This window comes from Haplochromis burtoni, unplaced genomic scaffold, assembly GCF_018398535.1.
Source record: "Haplochromis burtoni strain Fernald_Lab_line unplaced genomic scaffold, NCSU_Asbu1 Contig_60, whole genome shotgun sequence".
Lineage (NCBI taxonomy): Eukaryota > Metazoa > Chordata > Actinopteri > Cichliformes > Cichlidae > Haplochromis > Haplochromis burtoni.
In genome coordinates, this window is record NW_024582421.1 from 2,468,008 (window position 1) to 2,495,493 (window position 27,486).

The window sequence follows — 27,486 nt, forward strand, 5'->3', positions numbered from 1 at the left end:
TAAAACACATAATGTAGCAAAGGGAAGGACAGCTGTTTACTTACTATGTGTAGAATCTTTAATATCTACTTACAGAAACTGATATTTCAGATCAGATTCTGTAACAGTGAAATATCTGGCCTTTTGCTGTTAAATGCTTTACTCTGTTAATGAGCCGGTTACTAACTTCGCATGTAGTCTAGTCCTGGGTGGGGGATTTTTCCTGAAAACAGCTGCTTCCTCTGTTTAAAAACATCGATCAGAGCTGTGAGACGGAGAAAATAAATGCAGCTGAAATCCAAAACAACAGCTAGAAGTTGTTATAAATGTTAGGATGGAGTAAAACCGCAGAGCCGGGTGATTATGTGACCTATTTTGCATGCAAACAGTACTATGAAAAATTCTCCCTTTTTGAATTTTTTTTTTATAAGGTAATGATTAAATTTGTTGGTAGATAAAATGGAATGAGGTGAGAGGAACTTTCAGTTAGAGGGGCATCTTAACAAACTAAAGTCGGGAAGTTTACCACTTTGATGTAATGCGGCATTTACTTTCAATTTTATCATCTTATTCAGGTCAGGATCCATCTCCATTAAGTGTTACATGCTCAGACACGACAGCTACAGGCTTTGAATTGTAGTAGCCTGCTGTGCCTTGTACCCAGGGGAAATTTTCAATCTTAGGTGAGATCCCATCAATTTTCACAACATAGCAGAAATGAAAAAAACAAAAACAAAGCAAAACACAAAACAAGATAAAAAAAAAAGTTGCTTTAAAAAAAGAAAACCCCAATTAAAAACAACTTTGCAACAGATTTAAGGACATAATTTTGTTTGCCCAAACACATTTTAGCTTAACATGCTATTGTCCCATTTATGTGTGGCAACAGCATTTCCTTAAATGTAGTCATATCATCAGCCTCAATCAGAGAGCACTTTTGACAAATATACTTAATCAATCAGCCGTTTTTTGTTTTGGGTTTGAGTTGAACTAAATAATCACACATCAGAGTCAGCGCTAATCCATTTTCTATTTTAAAACGTCCTGTTGGAAAGTCATGAACTAGTACAGTCTGTAATGGTTCTACTTAGCTGGACAGTGTCATTTTGCAGACACTGGGACGGTAAATAAAATGACCATTATTCTCTGAACATGATTTGGGGTAAGAGCATGTCTCAGTAATAGCGTGTTTAGTTCTTAATCAACTCAGTGGGCCCACTTTTTACAGTGAATGCTGCATTTTGGAGAAGCGGTACATTCTGTTTGTACTCCCACACATTTGGCTGTCACAAACAGAGCTACACAGTGCAGATGGTATGAACCCTCGGGAGCCAAATCAGCAATCAGAAAGCACACTTATTGATTTGCTGTAACACAAGCTATACAAAAAGCAGCTCAGAGGGAACGACTGAGGCAACCGGAGTGTCTAGCGGAGGGTACGTCTGTCTTCAAATGAGCGTAGGTGCACAAAAGCACATGTGAAAGAGTGCACACACTCTTTCACAGAGTGCACACACTCTTTAACAGAACAGACAAGCAGACGCCATCCTCTTTATTTTTTTCTGTTCATTTTAAGCCACACACTTGCTTTCTGCGAGAACTCAACTAACAACTGCTTCCTTTGCATTTGACACAAGTTGCCAAGTTGCGTGTTGTATAAATGGCAAAGCTTTCGTGTAATCTCTAAACTTTGATTTCAAACTGTTTTCTTGCACATCAGACTATTTCCAAGATTTATTTGCGAGTGAAAAGGTGGTCTGTAAACTTTTTTGTTGTTGAATTGTTTGAAATGTGATACTTTTCACTAAATCTGTCTACATCTTAATCAAATGCACACCTTCCTGTTGACTTTAAAAGGAGGCTATTGAGCTTTTGTTGTTTCATCTCTCACAGAGAACAGACTTCACTGTTGCACTTTGGAATAGCTGCAGGGCTGAGACTGAGTACCCAGTCATTGATAACGACTGTAATAACAAACTGCGGCAAACAATCAATCCAAGTCTTCTTCACATGTATTACGACCACATGTTTTCATTTTCTTGAGAAACAGCTCTTTGTCTTTGTGCAGGTTGTGTTCCAGATACTTACAAGCACCCTGTTTTTACCAAGATTGGGCTAAACACATTGACTGCGCACAGCAAACACAAACATTTATCTCTGTATGCGTTTCAAACACGCAGGGCTTACTGGCTCTGCCTGAAGCGTGACTGTAGCTCACTAATTAATGTTTATTTGATCTGTAACAGTAACAACGACGCGTTGCAGTTTTACTGGAAATTAGATCTTAGCCAGACGGCAATTTTTCCTAACTTTGTGCTTCTTGCCTGGCCAACACCGGTTCAGATGTTTTGTGCAGGAATAATAATTTTACACTCTTCAATCTCTTCAGGCTTCTTAGGACACTCATTATGTGCAGGGCTGTATAAACAGTTTGCCAGTTTGTCTGAATATATACAGTAGTGAGTTTTACTATACCTGTTTTATTAGACTCACACTGTGCCTCAGAAAAAGCAGTGCAGGACCAGTGGTCATTGTCAAACATTGCAATGAAGGAAAAATGGCACAATTACTGCCTGTAAACTATTTGTATGTACTAATTTGAGAAAATATTGTTACTTAGATTTAACATAAAAAAAAATAGGTTTTGGTAATGTTACTCTGTCCTGTTTTAATTTAAAATGTAAATAAAAATGTAATATAATTTATCCTGTTTTAATGGTGCAGACAAATGACCCGTGTAGTGTCAGTAAGTGTTTTTTCAATTTGCCTTTTCATTATATGTTGTTTACAGTGGATAAACAAGCTGTAATTTGAAGAATTACCAAACATGGGGGAAACGTAAAAATTAATAATGGCTTTTATTTAATTGAGCCCTGATGACATCTTTCAGCTTACAGTGAGCTGGCTGGAAACACTTCTGGTAGACAGTCAGCTCATACACATTAGACTAATGCGTCTGAAAGAAAAGGTAATGTTGAGAAAATGGCAAGCAGACTTGTTCATTATTTGGCATTTAACTTTAGGTGGATAGTTTTCTAATTGCATTAGGAATCCCATTAGCTTCCACATCCAATAATCTCTTCTCAGTGAAACCGTGTCTCGAACTTGGCTGCAGCTTGATGACTACATTTTCTTTTAAAAGCTTTTGTCGATTTAAAGACAAGCGAGTGTCAAGTTTCACTGGGGATGAAAAGAGTGCTGGATGCTACAGGTTGTACAGGCTCACAATCACATGTTGGTCAGTTTTGCTTCATTCTTGACCCTGAAAATGTATTTTTATTACTCACAAACAACAAAGCTATTTTGTAGCTTGAGCAGAGAGTGGAGCACATTAGCTAATATTCACATGTAGCATCGCTACAGAACTGATGGACGGGTGGTGTCATTAGTGTCTTATTGTTCAAGAGAGCCACAGTGGAGTAAGAAAATTCGATTAGGGTGGTGCAAAAGGGTTATCTACGCAGCTTCTTTTTTGGCTGGACTGCATGCAATAAATTAAAAGTGTGTGTGTTTGACACAGGTGTGACCATGAAGCTGATGGATGAGGTCGCTGGCATTGTGGCAGCTCGTCACTGCAATACCAATATTGTCACTGCCTCAGTGGATGCCATCAATTTCCATCGCAAGATCAAGAAAGGTGAGGATAACACAGAGAATACACTCATACTTTTAAATCTCTGATACTTACAAATATCCAGAGATGCAGGGAGATATTTCTGTGTAATTATTGCTTTTTTTTTGTCTTGTCCATTTGCTTTACCAAGAGGAATGCTGCAAAACGTTTTCTCGCCTTTTGACCAGAGATGATAAAATGGAAACTCTAAAGCGTTTTTCAATTTAGCCTCTGGCGGTGCTGTTTTAAATCAACTAAGCCAACGTTAACAGCTGTCACACGGTTGCTATCCAAGGCCAACTGTGTTTTGTAGAGCTGCCACTACATCTGGAAACACACACCACTGTTAATAATGACCTAACTATTTTCCATTACCAAACTTTGTCTATTTATACTGTATTTGCTGTAAGCGCCTCACAGTCTGAAAGGTTCAGATGAACAAATTCTAAGCCTCTAAATACCTTTATCCATGTAGCCTTTGATATTTCAGTTGGAAAATGTGTCCAGTCGAACACTGGAGTGCAGAATTTATTGCCAGGACTTCCTGGCTCGCTTATCCAAAGTCCTTCAGGGACAGTCATAATAAAAGCAATTCTAAAAAGGCAGGAACATAGTCTCCTAAAAAAGGCACACATAACAGACATACGTATGATACATGTCTGACAATACAGTATAACTGCAACCTCCTCAGTTCAGTTCAGGGGGTGGGGGGGGGCATCTGGCATCAACATGTGGCAAATCAAAAATGCATCTGAAATAAGGGAGCTACTAAGAGCATCTTTAGTGTCTGTTATCTGTTGATGTACTAAACATAATGTTCATATTGTTAGGTTATGATTTGAAAACAACAGACCAGCTACATCTCTGCAACCCCATTGAGTAATTAATAGTTTTACAGCTTAGCATAAGTGTACAAGGTCAGCTGTGCAGTATATGTGCTTTTAAATACAACTTTCATGCAGCAACATTTGCTCAGTTCACTGTTTTTCCAACAGTTTGAAGTATACAGACAGAGTGGCAGGATGTGAAGGAGTTGGGACCTTTAAAACATTTAAAACCTCCTTTCAGGGGTGTGAGGACCAGAAAACTGAACAGCACAGAGTGGTGGAGATCCATGACCACATCTTTCATCTGCCCCTAGTTGCTCCACTTGCTACCTTCATCTGTCCTCACAGTTCAGTTAGTGCTGACATGATTTCCCCTGGCTCCACTGTGACTTAGGGGTTATGTCACTTCTACAGTTCTCATTTTTGCTCTAGCTGGTCAGGCAAAAAAAAAAAGTTAAGTTTAGGGAAATAATGGAAATAAGTATCAAAACAAAAAGGATCCTAAAAAACAGCCACTAGCTTTGTCGTCTCTACCTCTGGATTTATTTTGTCATTTTATTTTTATGCATTTTCATCTTGCTACTGTTTCTTTTGACAGTTGAATTGCTCCCAACTGTTTGGTGCTAGCATTTCAACCTTTGCCACATAAATATATAAAGGAACAAACAAGGTCCTGGTCACTAAGTGCCAGACATCTGGATAGCTTAATTTTAATTGTGGTAATACAGTAGAAAAATTACAAAAATTTACCTAGTTGTGATACCTGAGAGGACGGTGGACTTTTCACTTTAAGCACCATAGATAAGAACTGATTTGAACTGCCTCAGAGGTCCACCTGTGAAAAATCACAGAAGACACAAAGAACACCAGAATTATAGAAAAAAAAGCAGACTTAATAATTCAAATATTGAGGCACTGATGAGGATGCACTGGTGATAATATACTAGTCAATAATGTACCATAGGAGGGTTCAGGCAGGGGTCTTTTCTGTGATCCATTATAGCAAAACAACCAGAGATACAAATAATGAGAAGAAAGGCATGAAACTTCAAAAGGTTGGATGAAAGGACATTTCAGAGACAGGGACTGGAGCGCTGATGGTGAGAGTGAAAATGTGATACAGAAGAAAAAATAAAAGCACCAGTGTGTCATCGTGAGTGGTCACAATGTTGTTCTTGTTTATTAAGTGTACATTTCATTTCATTGAAAGCATTATTTGTTAAAAACCCCGACATTTTCATGTACTGTCTAGCTAAAGAAAAAAAAAAAGACCCGTGGAAAGACACTCAAATGTGTTTTTGTCTTCAGTGCTATTTGTTAGTCAGTGAAAAGACTAATAGAAAAGCCTAGACTCCATCCATCCATCCATCTTCATCCGCTAAAATAACAAATCTGTTGTTGTGTGGTATTACATTACATGCACACAGCACTGAGCCTGGACATGGACCGGGTACCTTCATCAAAGCAGATTAGCTTTATCAGCTCTTCAGACATGGGACTCTGCCAGTTGTTTTGGTTGGCTGACCTCCAATGCTGCACAAGTCAAGAGCTACATTCTGCATTAATCTGAAGGTCTTCAAAATCACCCATCATCAAGCCTCATTTTTGTGTAATGTCACTGAGCAGAGGTTGTTTCACTGAGCCTAATAAATCTTAGTAAGAGATAGTTTATTTAAATGAGACTTGACACATGGGAGCATTAAAAAAATCCTCTAAAGGTCAGTCGACAAGAGAGAAATGAAATGCTTTAAATTTGTGGTCTCGGTTGTCAGGTATGCTGAAAAGACCTCACTGCAGTTACTGCACGTTATTATCTGTTTAAAGTTCTTTACCCATCTGGATTTTCATGATCACCTTGTTGCCGTTTCCTAAATATCTCAGCATCCAAGGTTACTGAATGTGTGATAATGATAGCGTAATAGTCATCTTAACATATATAAAAATCTAGAAAGTTGAATTTTCTCAACTTGATTAAAGACCTTGTGCATATTGTTGGATTAAACATTACAGAAACTTAAAAGTGATTTTGGTAATTAATAATACTGTTAATTTAAGGCAGCTGTGGCTTAAACCTTGTATTTGGTGGTGATAATCAATTTGCTAAGCTCCGTATATCATTAGAATTCTTGTTGTTTGTAATTTAAGATTTTGGACATTTTTTGCATGGCATAAACTTTGACTGTGTTATTTTCTCATGTGTGCCTACTCTGAACCTGTGTGCAGTTTTGCATTTCTTTGCCATCTCCATTTTTTTTCTTTTTACCCTCAGTACTTCAGTTCTAGGCTGCATCACAGAAAACCATAATCAAAACAAACACAAAAAGTTTGTTTGTTAAAGCCTTAAAAACTGCTTTATAAATGTAGTCTCGTTGTTCCTGTGTGTGTTTTCTTTCCACACGCTCTGGGCCTCCTCTCACACTTCAAAGACATTCATGTTAGGGTAACTAGCTATTCTAAATTGGCCCTAGGTTCGAATGTGAGCGTGAATGCTTGTCTGTCTCTTGGTGTCAGCCAAGTGATAGCCTGACAGCCTATCTAGGGTGTACATGGCCTCTCAACCTGTCACAGCTGGGATATGCTCCAGGCCCCTGTGATCCTGAATTGGATAAGAGGGTGGATGGATGGATGGGTTAGGGTAACAAACCTGGGTTTACTGCAAAAAGCCTAATTATTGACTCTATAAGCATATCTTTTGACAACAGAGGCTTACTTGTCAAGAAAACCGAACTCATACCCATGAATTTTGCAGAGTATCCTGCATGAATACGAGATCTGTAACTGAACAACAGTCAAGTCTAATTCTGATAGAATTCTTGTATTGTTGTCATCGTGTCAGAGTGCTTTGCAGCTCATACACTGATAAAAGCCTTTCCCCCCCTTTTTTATGTGCATCATTTATTATTTAGGACTTTGACTATTTTATAAGATCTCACTCATATACTTGCGATCTGTTCCTGACTGCAGGAGTAACACCTTCTTTCCTTGTCTCTATGGCAACTGCAGTAATATTACAGTACAGGCACATCAAAGAGAATAATGAAATACATCAACAATGCTCTGTAATATTATTTGATGACTTTTTTTCCCACCTCGCTGCAGTGACAAAAGGTAGAGAGCACATTTTTGAGTGAAAGACAGTTGGTTGATTAGATATCTGAGAAAGTGCAGCTTCAATATTACTTCAGCGTGAGCTTTTAGCCAGAGGTCGCCGGCCTGTCTCGAAAAGTCCATGATGCAACAATGTGATAGAGACTGCAAGACCAGAGCTGAAATCTTCCTCTGCTGGTTTATTATATAGATCATATTCAGTGTAATTAAAGCTATTTAGTATGAGTTTACTTACATTATTCAGTATTTTTGATGTAGCGGTTGGAATGCTGTGTTTTTGTGAAAACCTGATGCCTTGTGCAACTTCTTTTTTTCACCTTTATAAGACTAAGTGAAGCCTTAAAATAACTGCTATGTCTGAGAAATAGTAGAAAATGTTATGGTAAAGATCAAAAAAATGAAAATGTCTCTAAATGGCAACATATTTAGGTTTTATTTTAAAACACTGAAAATCAGAGTGCTCAATATCCTTTTCCTCTTCTTCCCAAGGGTGTGTGGTGACGGTGACGGGACGACTCACATTTGTCAGTAACAAATCAATGGAGATTGAGGTGTTGGTAGACGCGTCCTCAGTGGTGGAGGCAGAGAAGGGGAAATATCGTGCTGTCTCAGCTTTCTTCACCTTCATCTCCCTGGACAAGGACAATAAGCCCCTGCCTGTCCCTGCCCTTAAGGTTGGTATCGTCCAATCTCCTTCTAAAGTCTGCCTGTCTTTTAAAACCTTGATACATAATTTGTGATGTTATACTTTATTTTATATCCATATCCCTTAGTACAGAGTAATTACATTCACAAACACTGACAGTCAAGTCTGTTTTTTTACAGTATTGTAATGGAAAATAATCAAGGCATGGATTTTATTGCATTTTTGCTGCGACATCATCTTTTAAAGGCTAGTTATTTTTAGCTTGGTCTCTTCTAACAGCTGATAACATTTCCATTAGTAATTTTTCTTTATTGTGACATGGAAAAGGGCCATTACAAGACTGGATCAATGGAGCCTTCATATATAGAAAATGTTGAGTTGGGTCAGACTGATCTTTGATTCAAAACCACAGTAAAATTTTCCAGATAGCTGAAAAAAATGACAAATATGAAAAAGTATACTAATACTTTTAAGATTATATATTAAAGATTGTCTTCACAGACAAGGTTTTTGGAAAGCTCAAAGATACTGCCCATTGTTTAGGAATTCAACATGTCAGACTCTTTAGAAAGCATTCAAATCCTCGTAGTGTTTGGGTATTATCCTTCAGCAGTGAGCAGGGCTGAATGATATTATTCCCACAAGATCTCTGAGATGAGTATCTCTGGGATGAGTATGCCTGACTCAGCACTTACTGTCAGCAAGCAAAGACTGCATGCTTACCTGCAGACAGGAGAGAGATGCCTGCCGTTTGTTCAGGCTCTCCAACACATAACGATCCAAACCTTGTTTTTATGCAAACACCGAGCTCATGCGCCATCTGTTTAAGTCATTAATATTAATGAGAAGCTATCTTTTTGCAATTTTACACAGGCGAGGAGCTTTTAAAACCATATTCTAAACAAAGCAATGCAGTTTGTGTTAAGGTTCACATTATTTTTAAGTGTCGTGATTAAGATTTTCACTCCATATTTTGTAACTGAGCAATTCAAATTCTACTTAATGTTTTGTTTGAGTTGTCGTTGTTGTTATTAATGATGTACTGCACTCCATTTTCTTGATTTGGTAGCTTTGCAACAATGACATGAGATGGGTGGGCAGTTTCAAATTTGTGTTAGGGTCATTATTCCCTCAAGTGCACTTGTACAAATTTCATAGAGTTTACACCAGAACTTATAATTAAACTAGAAGTATTTGTAGAATACTGAAAAAAAGACAAAGGCAATAATACTAGCAACAGAAGAACAAAGAAGAAAACAAATAGTATGATAATAAGTACAAATAGAAATAATAAATCTTCTATCTTTGAAAATAACACATGTATTCTACAAAAATGCATTTTAACTCCCGCCTGCAAGACAGTAGTGCATGACACTGTGTCCTTCCATGTTTCAAGTACCATGAGCGTGTAATAAGAAATTTGCAGGAAGAAAGCTGCTGTGGTTGAGAGTGAAGCGTGAAAAAGGATTGTTATAGGTGTGTTGTCAAGCCACAAGTGCAGCAGTGACTCATTTGACCATCAGGTCACAGTTGAAGGTGCAGTGTTAGCCTTTATAAACCACAGCACATTTATTCAAGACTTCTCTGATGATGCCCCTGCAGATAGAAGTGTTCATCAAATGCATGTCGCCTTTGGTTGGCCTTTTCAAAAGTGTCTGTCAGTCCCCTGATTTCCATTTCACAAAACCTGCATTTGGTTTGCCCATTGTCTGCCTCTCCCTCCATGCATTCATTACCTGGTTTTCTGCCTCACGTAAGCTGCTCATTGCTTTTGTTTTAATAGCAGGGAATTGTAGCAGTTATTACACTCATTGTAGTTTCTATTCAGACCTCAATTTTATCAAAAGAGAGGCTAAAAAATCTCCTGGTGATTTTAATAATTCATCCTCAACACTATAAATGGAAATCTAAATGGAGCCTAGGCCGCCAGGGATCTGATGTAGCTTGTCAAATAAACAAGGGCAGGGCAAAAGAGAAACGCGTGTGTGAATGAGTTATGAAGAAAGTGCATGTACACAAACACGAGCCCTTTGTGTGCAGGTCTGCATGTGTTAGAATGAGCATTGCCTGTGAATGTGCACATCCATGGAACAGATCATTGAGCACAAATGCGTGCATGTTTATTTATATGAGCAAGAGGAGGAGGACAAGGCTCGATCGGTGCTATTTCTGGCTTTATGACTATTTACTGGGGGCATAAGCATGAGATGAGATTGACTCTGACTCTACTGATGGCAGTAAACCTTTTCATAATTGTTGGTCTTTGGTGTGTACACGAGAAACGTCATGTGCAGGAAATAAGGTTCAACACGTCAGTCCAATTAACACCCAAATTTTCCCTAACAGGAGAGATGGGACCGTGGGAGTTGGAAAGACAAACAGATCAAAAAGCAAAAAAAGCATCGTAAGTCAGATGATTGTGAGCAGAACAAATCAAAATGGAAGGATGTGGAAGTGAAATGTTTTTGTGTATTTGGCCTCCACATCCTTACATTTTGGCCACATAAAAGGTCTTGTGCAAAAGTCTTGATTCCCCCCTCATTTCTTTATATTCTGCTTCCAAAGAGCCAGACTTGTAATTTTTTAAATAGTGTTGAGTAATAAACGTAGGCCGACCGTTTTTAGAGGAATTTTATTTTTTTTGGTAACTTAATACTGACCTGTGAATCAGTCATAATCGACATAATAAAGCATTTTGTCTACACACACCAAACAAAATAGCAAATATTTTATTTTAAATGATATCTTTAGGCAGAAAAACACATCATTTGTTTCCAGTTCTTTTGTTGAATCAGTATCTCTAAAATACTAACGATTATAAAGTCCCAATCAAAAGTTTAAGACCACTTGAAAAATGGCAAAAACTCATATTTTGCATGGTAGGATCTTAACAAGGTTCCAAGTAGACCTTGAACATGCATTAAGAAGAAATGGGAGTGAGACAAAACATTTTTTCGAGCATGCAATTTATTGAAAACTGAAACAGCTGATCGAGCTTAGCACCACATGCCATTAAAAGGTCAAATCTGTGCAAAAATCTTGATTCATTGTCATTTTCTGTCAAGTCACACTGTCATGACCTTCGGATGGCAAAGGCAAAAAAAAAAAAGTTCACTTTTTGAACATGGTCGGGTTGATGAACTGCAAAAGCTTTGGGACCTGTACCATTTGAGAGGGATAAAATAGTATTTTGGCACTAACAAGCTAATTCCCCAAATATTATTAGCATTAGTGTGCTGTGTGTCCTTAAAAAATCTGGGGAAACTGCAAAAGTGGAAAACAAAGGAAATAGGAGAGGAGCAAGATGCCTCTGTCTAATGTTCAGTGAAGCCTCATCAAAAATGGTCTCAGTGAAAGGGTGGCTGTCAAGAAGCCCCTGTTAAGGGAGAAAAGGCTGTATGCAAAATCAAAAGAACAACTGAAAATCAGTCGCAACAATTCTTATTGAGTGAAAAATATAAATCTGAAATTTTTGGGTCCAGTCGTCATCAGTGGCTTTGGAGGAGATACAATATACAGTGTCTACAACACACACAGCATCCAAATAAGAATGTCCTTCGAGAAGACTAAAGAACTATTTCTGTAGACTAGTTAAAAAAATTAAAAGAACTCTTGTGTTCAGGCTGTATAGAAATATAGGTGTCATATCAAACAATGACTTTCAAGCCTGTTAGAATCGTACAAACTCTATTTTTGCCTTATGTACATGTACATTTGCCTGTTTCAGTAAATCGTTGCACCTATTGCCAGGTTTACCTAGCAAAGCATAAAGAAACAAGGACTGGCTCAAGACTTTTGCATGGTACAAAATAGTATCATCAGCTATTTCCCAGAAATAGTAAGCCGTGGTATTTACTGTCTCTGTGTTAAAGATCCTCCAGAGAATTAAAACCTTTTCTTCTGAGCTAGCATGAAAGTGTGATTACATAAAACGTGTCTGACAGTTAGCAGTTAGTTTGGCACAAAGAGTGGAAACCTTGAAGCAGCCACCCTGGCTCTGACTAAACATAACAAAAGCTATCTACCAATGCTCAACAGTGGGACAGATTTTGTTATTACTCGGTGTTACTTAGACTGCTACTTCAAGAGTCCTCAAAGTCACTGTATCAGCTAAAAATACTCCTGTACGTGACCACAACTTAATGTGACCTTTAGAGATGGGTAATTTTGTTACCCATGAACAGTGCAATGCTTGTTGTTTTTAACCTTTTCACTGAAGTAAAAAAAAAAAAAAAGCTTGTTTGGCTTGGCATAAAATTTAATTAAGCTTAATTTCCCCAAAAACTAAACTTGCTTCCTCTTATACCTTTAGTCTTCTAATACCCCATAGCCCTTTTCATCAGGGAATACTGAAACTCCTTATAAAACAAACAAACTTGTTTCTCTCTTACTTATTCTAGCTGTGTATTATTTTGCCAGGAATGATTGAAATGAGTAAACTTTTCTGCATGCAAGTAGAATAAGACTAATGACTGCATGTACTGTTACATAAATTTAGTTACTTTAAGGCACTCTGATAAAATGGACTGGCTGCTGTAAGTCTTTAAAATGTATGACAAAGACACCCAAGTGTGCGCTTTCAGAACTAAATAATAATAACAATACCTTGACTAAATCTATTTGTCTTTCATAGAGACCTTCCATGTTTATGGAAACCTATACCTCTGTCATTTTTCTCCGTCTCTGCTGAAGTTGTTGATCTTTTTCAGTAGGTAAAGGCTATAAAAAAGAACTACAACTAGAGTCTTTTAAAATCGTCTGTTCTGTGGACATAAAATGTAGAAAGCACACTGGTAGCATGAGATGTTAAATGCGGACCATTCAAACCAAGACGTTCCATCTTCGTGGGACAATATATATATATATATATATATATTAGGGGTGCAACGATACACAAAATTCACGGTTCGGTTCGATACTTTGGTGTCACGGTTCGATATTTTTTCGATACAAAAAAAATGTTCATGCCTTTTTAATTTGTCATTTATTAAAATTATAAATATATATTTTAACTCAAAAGTACAGTTTTTAAATTTAACCCTAACCCTTGTGCGTGTTTTTTATTTTGACAGCGAATGCGCACCTGCGGACCACTTATGTGCACCCCTGGTTATTTAGCTCATCATATGCAGCCACAGAAATTTTTTGTCCATGAAACCATAAAGCTGCACTTTCTTTTTGCCTTATAGTCTGATTTGTCATAACTTTTCTGCTATGCTGTCTGTGTTGAGCGCTCAGTGGATCTGCGCTCGACAGTGCAGCCTAGGCGGAGTAGTCGAACGCAGATTCACTGAGCGCTCAACACAGACAGCATCGTCAGAAGGAAAGTTGATAAAATAAATTACAAATGTTGTATTGTTCGATACATATGCGTACCGAACCGAAAGCACTGTATCGAACGGTTCAATATCGATACGAATATCGTTGCACCCCTAATATATATATATATGTATATATGCATCATATATATATATATATATATATATATATATATATACTATATATATATCTAATATATATGTGTGTGTGTGTGTGTGTGTGTGTGTGTGTGTGTGTGTGTGTGTGTGTGTGTGTGTGCTATACATTGTTTTTATCTCTCCAGCGCACCTGTCGTCACTGTCATTTGCACCAAAGCAGGTGAAAATGATTCACAATGGTTTATGAATTAGTACCCTTGTTTAACTGAATTTATGTTATATTGTGACCATCTGGTATTCCCCTAGTCTTATTGAGCAGTGTCTATTACAAGATTGCATTTCACCTCTCTTTTGTCTCTCTGATTCTTTTTGTTCTCCGTTATCCGTTTGTTAAAAAACAAACAAACAACAACCAAGAAAAAAAGGTGATTCTCCCTGCTTCTCTTTTATGTTTATAATGCAATTGTCTCTTTTTTTGTCCTTTTTTAGTACTGCTGAAATTTAAACTGAAAACACTTCTGAAAGCTCAAACCATCACTTATTATAATTTCATGGCAGCTTTTGCCCCAGTTGAGCTCTATAAATAGTCTGATCGACATGACTTCTGCTATTTTTGACTGCAGGTGCTTTCCCTCCCATTTTCCCTTCCTTGATTTCTTGCCAATGAGCTCAGTGCAATCACTATTTTTAGATTTTTCAGTTTCAGCTCACTAGGGAGTTAGGGACGGTGGGAGTGTGTGTATGTGTAGCTGGGCTGTCACTAATGTTAGCATACTGTGGGTTATGCTGAAGTGGGGCATAAGGACAGCAGGCGCACAGAGGATAGTGGGGAATGCCTTGCCTATCTATAACAGTAATCTTGAAAAGGAATTACTGAAATATAGTATAGTATATAGTAATATAGTACATGCTAGGCCAGGATTTGGGTCAAAACAGCAAGCACAAAAAATGCATTGTTAGTAGAAATACAGTATTAATAGGTCCACCATTCATCCCTGCTGAACAAAGAAAAGCTTTGTGTCTTTGTGTATGTGTGTTTTTCTTTATTGCATATCTCCATTTATTGATTTAAGTATTGTTTCACTATATCTCTCTTATTCTTGCCTTCTTGCTCCATCTTTCCTCTGATTTTTCCTTCTTCCTTCTATTCCATCTCCCTCCTTCCTCGCTGACAAAGACTCAGCTGGCCTCCCTTGACACGAAAACAAGCCTGGTCGTCATGACAACCTCATGTAGTTCACATGAAGTGATGCTCGTTTATTTTTAGATACCTCCCATTTAAGACAATCAGAAACGTGTTAACGGGTACACCCGTTAAATTTAACGCCCAGATCATGCCTGCATCTGTTAGGCACTGCTAAATGTGCACATCAGGGGGTTATCATTCTACCTCATACACTAAATATTGTGTGTTCACAGTTCGAACTAACTTCTCTTCAGTTCAGTGAAACCCAGTTTTCTCTTTGACAGTACATTATTTAGATATTTTTTTGTTAAAGTTATTCAACTTTTATTACTTTCCGATAAACATCTGTCTGTCAGCAGCACCCAAAAGAAGATTAAAAGGGTGATAAGTTTTGTCTGTGATGTTGTATTGTCATGTTGTTTCCTTAATTTGAGATCAAATTCAAAGTTAGATACTAAATCATAATGAAAAAGTATAATTTTGTTATATTTAGAAAGAGTAATTTAGCATATTTATGATATGAGCCTTATTAAAAAAGAACAAAATTCAGTACTTGTATTTTAGTGCTTTTAAATTTTCCTTTCAGAAAATCTTTGATAGAGATCAGTGTCACTTCTAATTTTCTTGTAATTGCAAATTACTTGTTCTTTAAATTAAATTACAAACCCAGTATTTAAACTGCTACATAAGCAACAACTGATCATTTTCAGATCTAAAATTGTCATCAGAGTGAATTTGAAAAAAATGATATGAAAATATTTATTTTTTGTTGTATTTTTCCTCAAAATTACCTGATCGATCTTTCATACTACAGTAGAAAGTTCAGTATAATTTCTGTCAGCTATCTTACATTAGTAAACTGCTGAAAAATAGGATCCAACTGAGGCTGTATACTTCAGACTCTTCATTGGTGTTGCTAAAGCTGCGATGAAGCCCATAAGAACTTGGCATGTCTGTATTATCAGATAGCTGCAGTGAAAAAACTCAAAGCATTTATAACTAAATGAAAAGATCCACTGGAAGAGCTCCTTTCACCATCCAGAAGAGCCTGGCTGATATAAAAGGATTCATTTTATGACTAGAAATGAAATACCTTTCATCTTTGTCTAAAATGTCATCCTTTGTGTATACCTCTCGGTCCCTCTATCACACACAGATATATAGGTTAGTATCCAGGCTCATTCTAGTCCAGATGGCTATTATTTGTCTTGTGCTGGCTGTTTACAGCTTTGTGCTACCTTTACACAGTGACATTTGCCAGTGCCACTGATGCCCCTTGCCCACTCTAATAACAGCTCGCGCCAACACAACAGAACCCACCTGGCATTTTGCTGGCATTGTCTGAGCAAATCTCCTTTACATGTATTGTCCCTGTTCCACATTTACACCGTATTGGTTTTTCATGCTCCATTCAGCTGTCCACCGAGTGGATTTAATTAACAACAGGTGAAACATCTGTCCTGGGTGTTTGACCCAATCAGCCAAAGTTCTGGGCTCTGATGTTATCTCATTGGAAGATTTTGAGAGTAATTCTTCTTTTTCCTCTTCTTCTTCATCTTCTGGGCTTGTAACATCAGATCATCTGCCTTAGTAACCTTAGTATCATCTTCATCATGTTTCACCTGATCATATCTATATATGCAGATAAACAGCATGGGTCAAGAAATGGCAATGCCAGCCTGGTAAGTCATTGATGATCAAGACTAATAACGGATGAGTAATTTTCTGAGTTTTCAGTGAGCACCAACACAAGGACAAACTGTTATGCTGAACAAAATGATGATTTAACAGTCACAATCACATTTTTTGTTTGTTCAATACTTTGATTTATGAACAGAATAGATGGGAATTTAGGGAAAGCCCTGTTAACCAAAAAGCTTCTTGTAAGTCCGTAGACACTGAATCAGCTAGGGTCAGCTATCATTCTTATTGTAAAGATAAATAACCTTGATGAAACATGAAATGGTTCAGTTTACCCGAATGCCAATACATGTAGTGATTGTCACATGACACTGCTGGAGTATAGGCATTTGCCTTAAATACAATATAACAAGCATGCTGGTTTTTGCAAGGATATTTCTGCTTTATTTTTGTAGTGAAGACAAATTACTTAAGAACACAACAAGGACCTTAATAAAAAATGAATTGCCTCATGGAGTTATGCAAATGTAATTAACATAATGGTTAACATACCCATGACACACGTAACCTGTGGTACTGTGTGTAGATGGATGTGCACCGGCCATATGTGCATATTATTATTATTAGTAATATTATTATTGTAATTATTGACTATTAAGTAATAAGGCTAAAAAAACAAGGTTTGAACAGTGATCAGGAATTTGTTTTTACTGGATGGGTGAGCTGAATGTATAAATTGGTGTCTGGAAATATAAATCAATTATTCAGTAACAAAATATTCATGTAATTAGTTCAAATCAATTTCAAGCTGTGCAGGAAAAATTGCACGTTAAAAATGTTTTATAATAATTATTATTTTAGTTTAACAACCTTTGATATGTTAATAGTCAAAGCTTACATAAATCTCTTCTTCAGGCAGACAGCAAAGCTCACATTTTTCCTGCCAGAATCATTTTTAGCTGTCATTGTCAGACAGTCTGCAGCTATGATTCATCAGCAGCAGTAAGGTATACAGTTTTGTTTTGCTGTTTGCTAACTCATCTCAAACCGTACATCGATATGGTTTTAAAAAGAGGGATTTTTACTATTTACTAGTACAATTTTTATTCTTTAAAAAAGTTAAATAAAATATATTAATTCATTTTCTTTAAATTAATTTGACGTCCTTACGGTTCTGTCTGATCATAAACAGTCTCACCATATAAACCTTTTTTCTTTTGCTTTGATATCATGGCTGCAGTTTTTCAGACTTAAATAAATAAACAATAATGTCTTTGGATTGTTCCAGCCTGTTCAAGAAGGATGATTTATAAGCCTCTAATTGGTGTTAGGATCCTAAATCACCTTGTTGGGGGTTATTTCAGTAATGCTATAATGCAGCTCCCTGCACAGCTCAAAGTTTTAACTAGATAGAGCAAGATGCCTCTGTCTCATTAATGCACTTAATGAATTGTTAGGCTAGTCAATAGATTGTCCACAGAGTTAGACAAAAGGAATTATGACATTATAGGTCATGTTTGTGTATTTGTCTGCCTTCCAACATTGCAACAGGCAACCATTTGTAACCACCTTTATAATAAACTGTATAACAGCGAGGAAGGAAACACCATTTAACTGAGTAACTGTGACTTGAAAATTAAATATATGTCAGTATATTTGTCTTATGTGAAGAAAATGAATAACCACTAAATAAAAAATTATTTGTATATATGGGGGCACATATTTACAAATACTTCATTAAATGAATAGAAATGAAATTCATTGGTTATAGAGTATGCGAATAGATATTTAACAGATACGTCAGAAATAAGCCCAGCATCACATTGACGACCTGTCCAGGGTTTACCCTGCGCCTCGCCCTATGGTGGCTGGGATAGACTTGGAGCTTGTAGAATACAAAAAAAGATAATATGTTAACTTTTTGCCAACACAGAGATACCAGTTAAGACGCTACAGATGCCACTGGAGCATCTGTACATTTAACAGTTAGTTAATGTACAGACACTTAAATATAGTAAACTTTGCAATGTATTTTTTAATAAAGGAGCAGAACGTTGTGTCCATAAGTTCTGCTTATAATCATTTTATTTACTCTGGTAGTTCTTCATTTTCATTTTTTACTGCTGACGGCTGCGTTTAACTATTTCATTTTATTTGTGATCCTTAACTCAAATTTTGTTTTAATTGTGCTTACTTATGTCTAATAATTAATTTTTTAATAATGCAACTTAAGTCATGCTTTTTTCACCTATAAAGAAATGGATTACATAAATAAAGTTTTGCTAGAACATTTCAAAACCTTTTAATTGTGTCATTGCATTATAGAAAGATAATCATACTACAGTAGTAACAGTAATAGTAATAGTAGTATTTTTAGTAGTAAAATACAGACCTTGAAATTTGTAAAACATGGGAACATTTGATGCAAAAGTTAAAAAATGGGATCAGCATTGTTCAACAGTGTATGCATGCATATATAAGGTCATTACAATCACAGTGCACTACATTTGGTTGCTGTTTGGGGTGTAAAGCAATGGCTAAGCTTGTTTAGAGTTGATCTGACCCACCCTGCCTGATTCTGTAACTCACAGTCTGTAACCCATCTCAATCCAGTTAGAACTTCATCACACCAGTAATCACTTATATAAATACACATACCTTATATAATTATAAATTATTTTATTTGTGTATTTAATTTTTTTTTCACTTTTTTTGCAGCCTATTCACCTACCTGTGTAGATATTCTGACTGAACAGAACCACGTTTACATTTTACATTATGTACAGAACCACAGTATGTGGTTTTCAGCAGGCATTAAGTATGTGAATATGTAAGATACGTAAGCAATCATTTTTATGGTCATGACTTGTCAGTTCCTTGGTTATATTACATGACGCCCAGATATTGTATGTTATATGTGTCTATATTATTTTTCTGAAAAACTTGTTCTTTCCCCCTCTCTCTCTCTTTTCAAACTCAATGAACTGGAATTATCCATTACTTTCAGTTGAATGGCAAAAGCAAAACTGACTGAGCAGTATGTTGACTGTTATATAACTGCCATACAACAAACACACCAATATTACAGCTGTATGCTCCTGAACCTGTTCTACAGATAAGATATTCCCACTGGTGTTGTGTTTGTAGCTCAGCGCCACTGTTTTAATATTCTCGTCACATTTTAGTAATGACCCCCTTGGGCTTGTCCCCGGCATTATGTTTTGTCATGTTTGTTACCACCCTGCTCTCTCCTTAAATTTAAGGTGCCATCTGTCAGTTTTGCACCCTGTTTGTGTGAGTGGCAGGTGCTCTTGAATCTGCCAACCACCTGGTGTGTACGCAGCAAAGAGCCTCCATCAGAACATGTCATTAGCTCTAACAGTACGCTTTATATATGAAATACAAACATGTTCACGTACCCTGCTTTGTTACAGTGCTTTGAAGATAAGGTAAGGAGAAATCAGTCAGCACCTTCAAAGAAAGTGTGACATGGTCACTGGTGGTGGTATTGTTGCAAATCACAAGGTTGGCCAACAGTCAAATTAAACTGTACAGAATATCGAGTGCTTACTCCTATAAACCAGCAGCCACATTTAGCTTCAAAACAAACAACTGCACAGAATTAAACAGTAAAAATGATTCATAACAGCTGTAAATCTATAGAGTGTTTCCAGATGCCTGCAGCATCAATAATACTGCACTGGCACTGTGCATAGAACACACTATCATGGATGCGGTCAAGGTTGGTCAAGAGAAGGTTTGATGAGATGATGACATGAGTTGAGAGGCTAACACTCACCACACATTACCGGAATTGCCCTTTATGTACTTCTACAGCATTATTTAATTAATTATCAGGTTGTGTCTGACCTTGTGAGTAGATGTTGTTACTATGACCAAAAAATGGATTCATGAACCTGATCAGCTGACTCATCACCATTCTTCAGTCTTGCCATTAGTGTTGCATTAATATAAAATGTGTTGCTGGAGATAAATGCATTCACACACCTTTAAAATGCAGAAATTTCATATGTGGCAATGTCCTGCATATGTCACATGTGGTTTCACTCAACTTCACTTATATGTAGTCTTCGTCATATATTTTGTATATCATGCTGGGTCTTTACAAGCCTAGAGTCAGACGCATTTGTTCTATATTTCACCTAGAAGATGAATGGCAATTTCAGCAGTACTGTCAAGTCAATTAGATCAGAGCTTCATGCCCACGGTTAATATAATAATTAGAGGGGAAACATTCCAGTGTGTAGATGATAAATGTGTCTGGAAACAAATATTTTTGTCTATTTTCTTTTCCTCTAGGTTGAAGGCGAGGATGAGCAGAGACGTTTTGACGAGGGGAAAGTACGTTACCTCCAAAATAAAGAAAAAAGGCTGTCAGATAAGATGCGTGGCCAGTGACGCTGCCACTCAGAATTTAACACCTGCAGCAACAATACAATAACCCCACACAATATGTAGTATGAAGTAAACATTTTCTGCTTTATGATTATTGCTTTCTCTTGAACCTGAACCTGTGTTTTTTTTCCCTGTGCTACACCAAAGTATCCACATATACTGTATATGTATGTAAGAGTACATAATTTATTTTGGAGAGAATTTTAATGACGTATGAAGACTGTTTTTTTTTCGATCACTGTCTCCTGTCTCTGTGTAGAAGAGTACTATTTTGTTTGTGGAAGATCTGAAGACTTAATTATCATGTCAGTTTAAAGTGATAATCTGAGCACAAGGAAACTGATGAATAAGCGAGTGAGTAATAATGAATAAAAGATCCAAGTGCTAGTCTGGGGCTCTCGCCTTGTGTCCTTGCTAGTTTGATGATGGTGATGTCATTGTCTTGGGCATGCCTTGGCACAGAGGGCACACGCTATCCATCTTTTCAGCACTGTGTCTTTCACAGAGAAATCAGGGGAGCTTGGGGGTTTTGACTCAACTTGCATCTCTCCCACATCACCCCCTCCCACTTCCTCTCTGCTCTCACCCTGCTTTGCCCGTCTATCACACTATGCCTTACCACACTCTCTTTTCCCTCTCCTCATTACGACCTCTTCTCATCCAATTCCATTCTCCCATAATGTTGCTTTCTTGCTCCTGAGTTTCTCTTTATTTACCTGTCTGTCTCCCTTGTTGCCTCTTGTACCCGTATTGTTCTCTTAGTCTCCAGATGACATTTGAGGATTCATCATTGTCTGATAAACAAAGTGAACTGGATAAAAAAAAATGTCTCTATTAGTGTCTTTCCATGTGTCCTTTGTAAGTGCGTGTGTGCACAAGGTAAAATCAGAAAGATAAATGGGGCCAGTGAGAAATCAATATTACCATGGCCATGGCTATATGGCCATGCCAAGATTGAACACTGTGATCATTAACCAGCCATAAATACCATGGTATTATATTTCTTTTTTTTTCTTTTGCATTTTATTTCATTTTAGATCAGAATCAGATTCATCAAGAGGTGTAGGTAGGGCTGCGCACTGGACAACAGGGACTAATTTTGGATCAAAACCAAAGTGAAACTGAAGATTATTAAAGTCCAATGTGGAAGCTCAGACAGTGACAAAAGTCTAAACATTTGTAAATTTTCTTTTCTTTGGACCTTTATTCCTCCTCATACTGCCTTTCTGACATGGACAGAAAATGATTTGTCATTGGATCATGAAGGTTATTGTTATTTTTTTCCTCTGTCCCTCCAGCCAGCAGAGTATGTGTGCTTTTCATTTCCCCCATGAAAATAAAGTTAGGCCCAAGCTGCACTGGGGGCTATATCTATTTTTAACCCTAGTTATGCAGAAGCGTCTTGTGAGAGGAGGCGAGCACAGGAAGGGAGAAGACGATACAGTGAGACAGTATGCATGTCATATGGTAAGACGAGACTTCTGAGAAATATGAACTCATTGAAAAGCATTCGCCATACGTACAGTATCATGACAAAGTCATTATCTAAAATAGATGTTTCTCTTTCAGCTAGCAGCAACAGCAACAGTGTGCTTTTAATGAAGATAAATTCCGTGTCCGACTGACATAAACCTACAGTATATATTTTATATGTTAAAAACAGTGATACTGAATGAGGCTATATGCCAAACTTGTTTTCTCACTGAGAATAACAGAAAAATTCGAATGAAAGACAAAATCTGATAACATATTTGCATGTCATATATAAATGAAAGCACAGCAGTGCTCTCAACGCTGTATACCCGTGCAGAGGCTACTTAGATGAATCATCCTCTGGTGCGGCACAAGAACCATTAAGTACTTTGAGCAAAGGATAAATGATAAAGCGAGGTGGTGCTCAGAAGACTCTTGGCTTTTATTGCTGAGTGGCCTCCTTTGCATTTTCTGCTCGTTGTGCTCACAGCTCAAGAATCGCTCGTCAGTCATTTTCTTGCAACGAGGCCTTGATTTCACACGTGAGACAAAACTCAGTAACCTGAACAATGTGCTGTTTGCACTTCATGGTCATGCTTGTAAATATGTCTGTCAATATTTGCATGAGACAACGTTTCTGCTAAGTTTGTTGGAAAAAGCTGCTGATGTGTAAGAACAAAAGACTTTAACAGCAAAATATCTGAAAAAAACTCTTCCTTGGAACATTTTCAAAGAACTGAGTTATGAGCATTACATTGAACCATCCTGTGTAATCTGGGCTTGGAGCCAGCAGGGCTTTCCTCGCGGAGGAGTAGGTGATGGATCATGCTTTGTCTGGCTTGGAACCTCCCTTTTTGTTTTTACAGCCACAGTGGACCTTTTGGGGTGCAACTAAATTTGGCTAACTTTGAGTGTAAGGAACACAAACTTTGATGCACAGAGTGGTGGCCACCCTGGAAAAGATGAGAGAGCATATTGATAGGACATTGAAAACAGCATTAAGTATTAAAAAGATGCTGTGCCTGTGCCTACATATCTTGGAGCTGATGGTGGTAGTTGGGGCAGCCCAGTGACACTGAAGCCAGTGGGCGGGAATGCCTTCTGTTACTTTTTACTTCCAGGTCACCTAGCATCACACAAACTCAAGCTCCCTTGCCATGTCCAGTACTGATAATGGGTTTACTTGAGTCTAAAACAACATCAGTAGCAGGTTACACATGCATGCATCTTCATGACCAACACAAAATAACAAATTCCAGATTTTGTTACACAAATCAAATCACAAATTATTCAAACTAAGCTGGACTTGTTTTCCACAAGCCAACAGCCTAGCATTAATTGATGCCCATTGTAGTGTTGTAAATGGGTTGCTAATTCATGCACCCACTGAATCAGTCCTGACTCATTTTACCCTGACAAGTTAATAATGAACATACCAAAGACTCTGTGAAGTAAAGGTAGATTTGGGTGTGCTTCAGCAGAGCCACACTGTTCAAATGTAACACTGTTGTTCTCTAAAATTATGCTTTGGACACATTTGTTAATCAAATTGTGCCATTTACTTTGCACATGCCATCTCATTTTGTTCATTTCCTCTTCTTTGTTCTCTGTGTTTTTGCACACACACACACACACACACATACTGGTTGCACGTATGCACGCACAGGCACACATATCGCGGTCTCTATTGTATCCCTTATTTGTTTCTAATGTTATTTTCAAGTGACTTGTGTGCTTTCCTGTAGTTTCCTCTGTTCCCTGCCTTTTTGTTTCAGTTACTGCCTGTCTTATTATCAAGACTTGCTTCCCCCTGTTTCTAGGCAGGATTGAAACCAGTTTAGACATTAGTGAGGTCCACTTTTTTTTTTCTTTAATTTTTCTTTTTTCTTTAATACAGCACCTGCGCTCCAAGTAGAAGCCATAATATTTTAGAAATCCCAGTCTTTTTAGGCAAAAACCACCCAGAGCCACATACTGTTTATCTGTTTTTGCTTCCTTTTCTTCATGTGACTGTGTGCCGTGCTCTCGCTAATGTCACCTGTGTCCAGTCAGAACAGCATGCACATAGTTTTGCCTCTTTGCTCATCTGTTTACCTTCTGTTTGACCTCCTTGTACTTCTTCTGTTTTTCAAAAAGGATTAGAATGATCTTGGAAGTTTGTATCAGCTTTCATTAAGCTCACTTGTAGTTAGATTTGTCTGTGATGTATCTATTCAGCTCTTCTCTCCCATGAATCATAACACAATCAGCTTCTCTTCTTTTATCGTGTTTGAAATCTTCTCCGGGTGTTTTTCATCAAATGTGCCTTTTCTTCTGCTACTGCTGTTTGAAGTTTTGAGAAAACCTAACACAGACAAGGAGACTCAGTGAATGTAGAATCATTCCCTTACCAAACCTTTACAAAATAAAACATGTACACAATGTAGTGTTTACACAGTTATAGTTCTTTACTCTTTATCCACGCACTGTGCGCAAATGTTTTATGAGCTGTAAGTGAACCGATTTAGCTGTAACTTTTGCTATTTCTTTCTTTCTTTTACGTGGTCAAGAAATGCAGTCAAAGCAGTTTTTATATTCACAGGTTGACTGTGAAATGGTGAAATTCCATTTGCTTGGAATAGCAAATGGTTGTTGCCTATTCCAATTTAAAAATGAATAGTCATTTTTAATCAACTTGGAGGCTGCTTAAATTACCTCCAGTTCAAGTCAAGAATTCAGCCACATCTCTAGAAACAGCTAGTAAAATCCAACAGGGTGAGCAACATGGGCGCTCAGTCAGCCAGGCAGGCTTTATATGAAATCTCCAGTTTTTCCCAGTAAAATAGAGTTATTTTGTGATGATTTTCTGGATCACAGTCTCCTAAAACCTGGTGCTTTACACAGCAACCGTGATCTGCAACAGTAGCACTGAAACTAGTGAAAGAAATTGTAGCAAAAACTAATTATACAGCTAAGCTGTGTAAAATTAAAATGTTGGCAAGCTTAGCTCAATGCTCAATGAGCATTATATCATGCTGCAGCGCAGGAAGCAAGGCAGGCCAAGCTTTTTCTGCATGATAAATCACTGTTTTTGATTACTTGCTCTTATGATTTGCTTGTATGGACATACTTATCAAACAGAAGTACAACATGAGGACTTATATATTGACTTGTATTGATATAGTAGCAGCTCTACCAAAAGATAATACTTTATCTGTCCCAAATCCAAATAAATATATATAAAATATGTTCTTATTTATGCTCTTTTATGGGAATTTTATGAAATTCTCAATTGGTGAAAAAACCCCCACTACAGCTGCAAGGATTGCATTTTAATTTAGCAGATCATAGTGCAACAGAAACAACAGTCTGGATAATAAATCTGAGAAATGTTAACTATTTGATGGAGTATGTGCGTGTGCAAAAGCAAGACTAAGAAAAATAAAGCTGGTCCAAAATAAATACTTCAAATACAACATGACTACCTTTTAAGATGTGACTAAATTGTGAGCCATACGCATATAGGTGCTTTAAGTGGTGACTGGATTAGCTGTGAAGAAATCCTGACTCAGTGTCTGGAGAAGCTTTTTAAAAACATACTTCATCACTGAACAGTCTGGCTGTGCCCTGCACGGGTAGCTCCCAGGTGTGGTTTTGTGTATCTGTTTTAATGAATGGGAAGCTGTGCACTGCTGTTCAGACCATCCGGTGAATAAATGAAAAATAATCTTTATAGTGGCAAAAACCAGGGAAACAGGGACCTCTGTGTCTCTTCTCTCATGTAGGGCCTATCAGTTTTCTCACTGGGTACAATCTTCACCCTGCGGGAGGAAAGCCGCTCTTACAGAATCATCCAAGGAAGGAGGCTTACGTAACAAGTCGTATAATGTCAATTAAAAGACCCATTTAAAAAGGAGCATGAATGGCATGAAGGAAAAAAAGAGCATCAGCGAGATATAAATAACAGAAGATCCATCAGAAAAGTCTTAAGAATGACGACATTTATTAGATTTCGTGCATGTTTTCACACTCAACTGTAGTAAGCTATTAAAACAATGCCCTTTCTGTTTGCACTGCATCAGATCTTTATTTTAACTCATTCAAATGAGACCTTTGATGAAAGTAAGCTCTTGATGTTCATTCAGAGGTTGCAGGGCCTGTAAAAAAAAAATCAAAGAAAATGTTCAGCACGCAACAGCAGCTCTGCTCTGGTAAAATACCGACCTATTTTTCCATGAATTATTTCTTATTGCGGTTCACTCCCACGACCACGGAGCGTCTGCACGAGAACGAGCCAACACTGTCGGGAGCGCGCAGCAGTCATGCCTCATCCGTCGCTCGCCTCGTCAGTGTTGGAAAACAGAAGAAGAATTTTGCCTTTCAGCTAAAATAAACCGTTTTATTTTAGTTCTCGTGCTATCGCTCGACCGCCCGCTTCGTGGAAAAGAAAGTGACATATTTTGCCAAACTACTCGATAATTTATCTCCCCCCCCTCCACAGTCAACGAGACAAAAGAGGGCAATAAGATAAAAGAGGAGTGCAGCTGTGGTGATGTGCCGTTTCGGGTTCTCATCCTTCATTTCGCAGGTCATTCCTCTAACCTGATGCTGTTGATACTCCCGACGCTGTTCAGTTCAGGGATGGAAATGCTTTGGAAGCCACTTCAACGGACCTGAAGCCATGACCGACAGAGTCTTCATCCCCCGGAAACAACGAGCAGTCAGGAGCCTCAACATTTCGTGAAAGGTAAGCCAAGACCCGCACAGCTGGTTATAATTACGTCAGACTCGCCGGTGATTAGCTTAGGTGTACAAAAACAAACAAAAAAACAAACAAAACAAAAAACAAGGAGAACAACAGAGCTCCATCCAAACAGGTGGTGTCCTGCAGCAGGAACAGGTGATACTAAAAAGTGTATTTCTGGATTTATGAATCGAAACGTGACATTCCTGTGGACCCGCAGTACAGAACTGACCTATAGATCGAGGATTTTATTGGTATTAAAACGCTTGAAAGACAAAATGCGGATGGAGAAGTGGCCTAATTGAAAGATGGAATGACAATTATTACGGTGGCTACTGTCAACTATTATACAGCACACTAACTTAACAGAGCGAGCAGCTTTTAGGCCTACAATAAATCTATGTGATGTAAGTGTGGTAATTAGTGGACATTGGCGCTGATTGACAGGAAACGCATC

General features: G+C 37.6%; 2 protein-coding genes across 5 annotated transcripts in view; both read left to right on the forward strand.

Annotated features, from left to right (window-relative positions):
• The window catches only part of acot7 (acyl-CoA thioesterase 7), a 57,598-nt gene extending 30,495 nt beyond the window's left edge, over positions 1-27,103 (forward strand). For 3 of the 4 annotated variants that reach the window (XM_005941192.3, XM_005941193.3, XM_005941191.3), the window contains 3 exons: positions 3,500-3,616; positions 8,017-8,201; positions 20,738-24,812. In XM_005941192.3, the coding sequence (XP_005941254.1) occupies positions 3,500-3,616; positions 8,017-8,201; positions 20,738-20,836 (401 nt within the window). In that variant the 3' untranslated portion in view covers positions 20,837-24,812. Of the gene's footprint in view, positions 1-3,499; positions 3,617-8,016; positions 8,202-20,737 lie in introns of all 4 variants that reach the window. The other variant, XM_005941190.3, reaches the window with a different exon arrangement.
• LOC102310192 (probable G-protein coupled receptor 153) overlaps positions 26,919-27,486 on the forward strand; it is a 36,619-nt gene continuing 36,051 nt past the window's right edge. The window contains exon 1 of the mRNA XM_005941194.3: positions 26,919-27,032. The gene's annotated coding sequence lies outside the window, so the exon portion shown is untranslated. The remainder of the gene's footprint in view (positions 27,033-27,486) is intronic.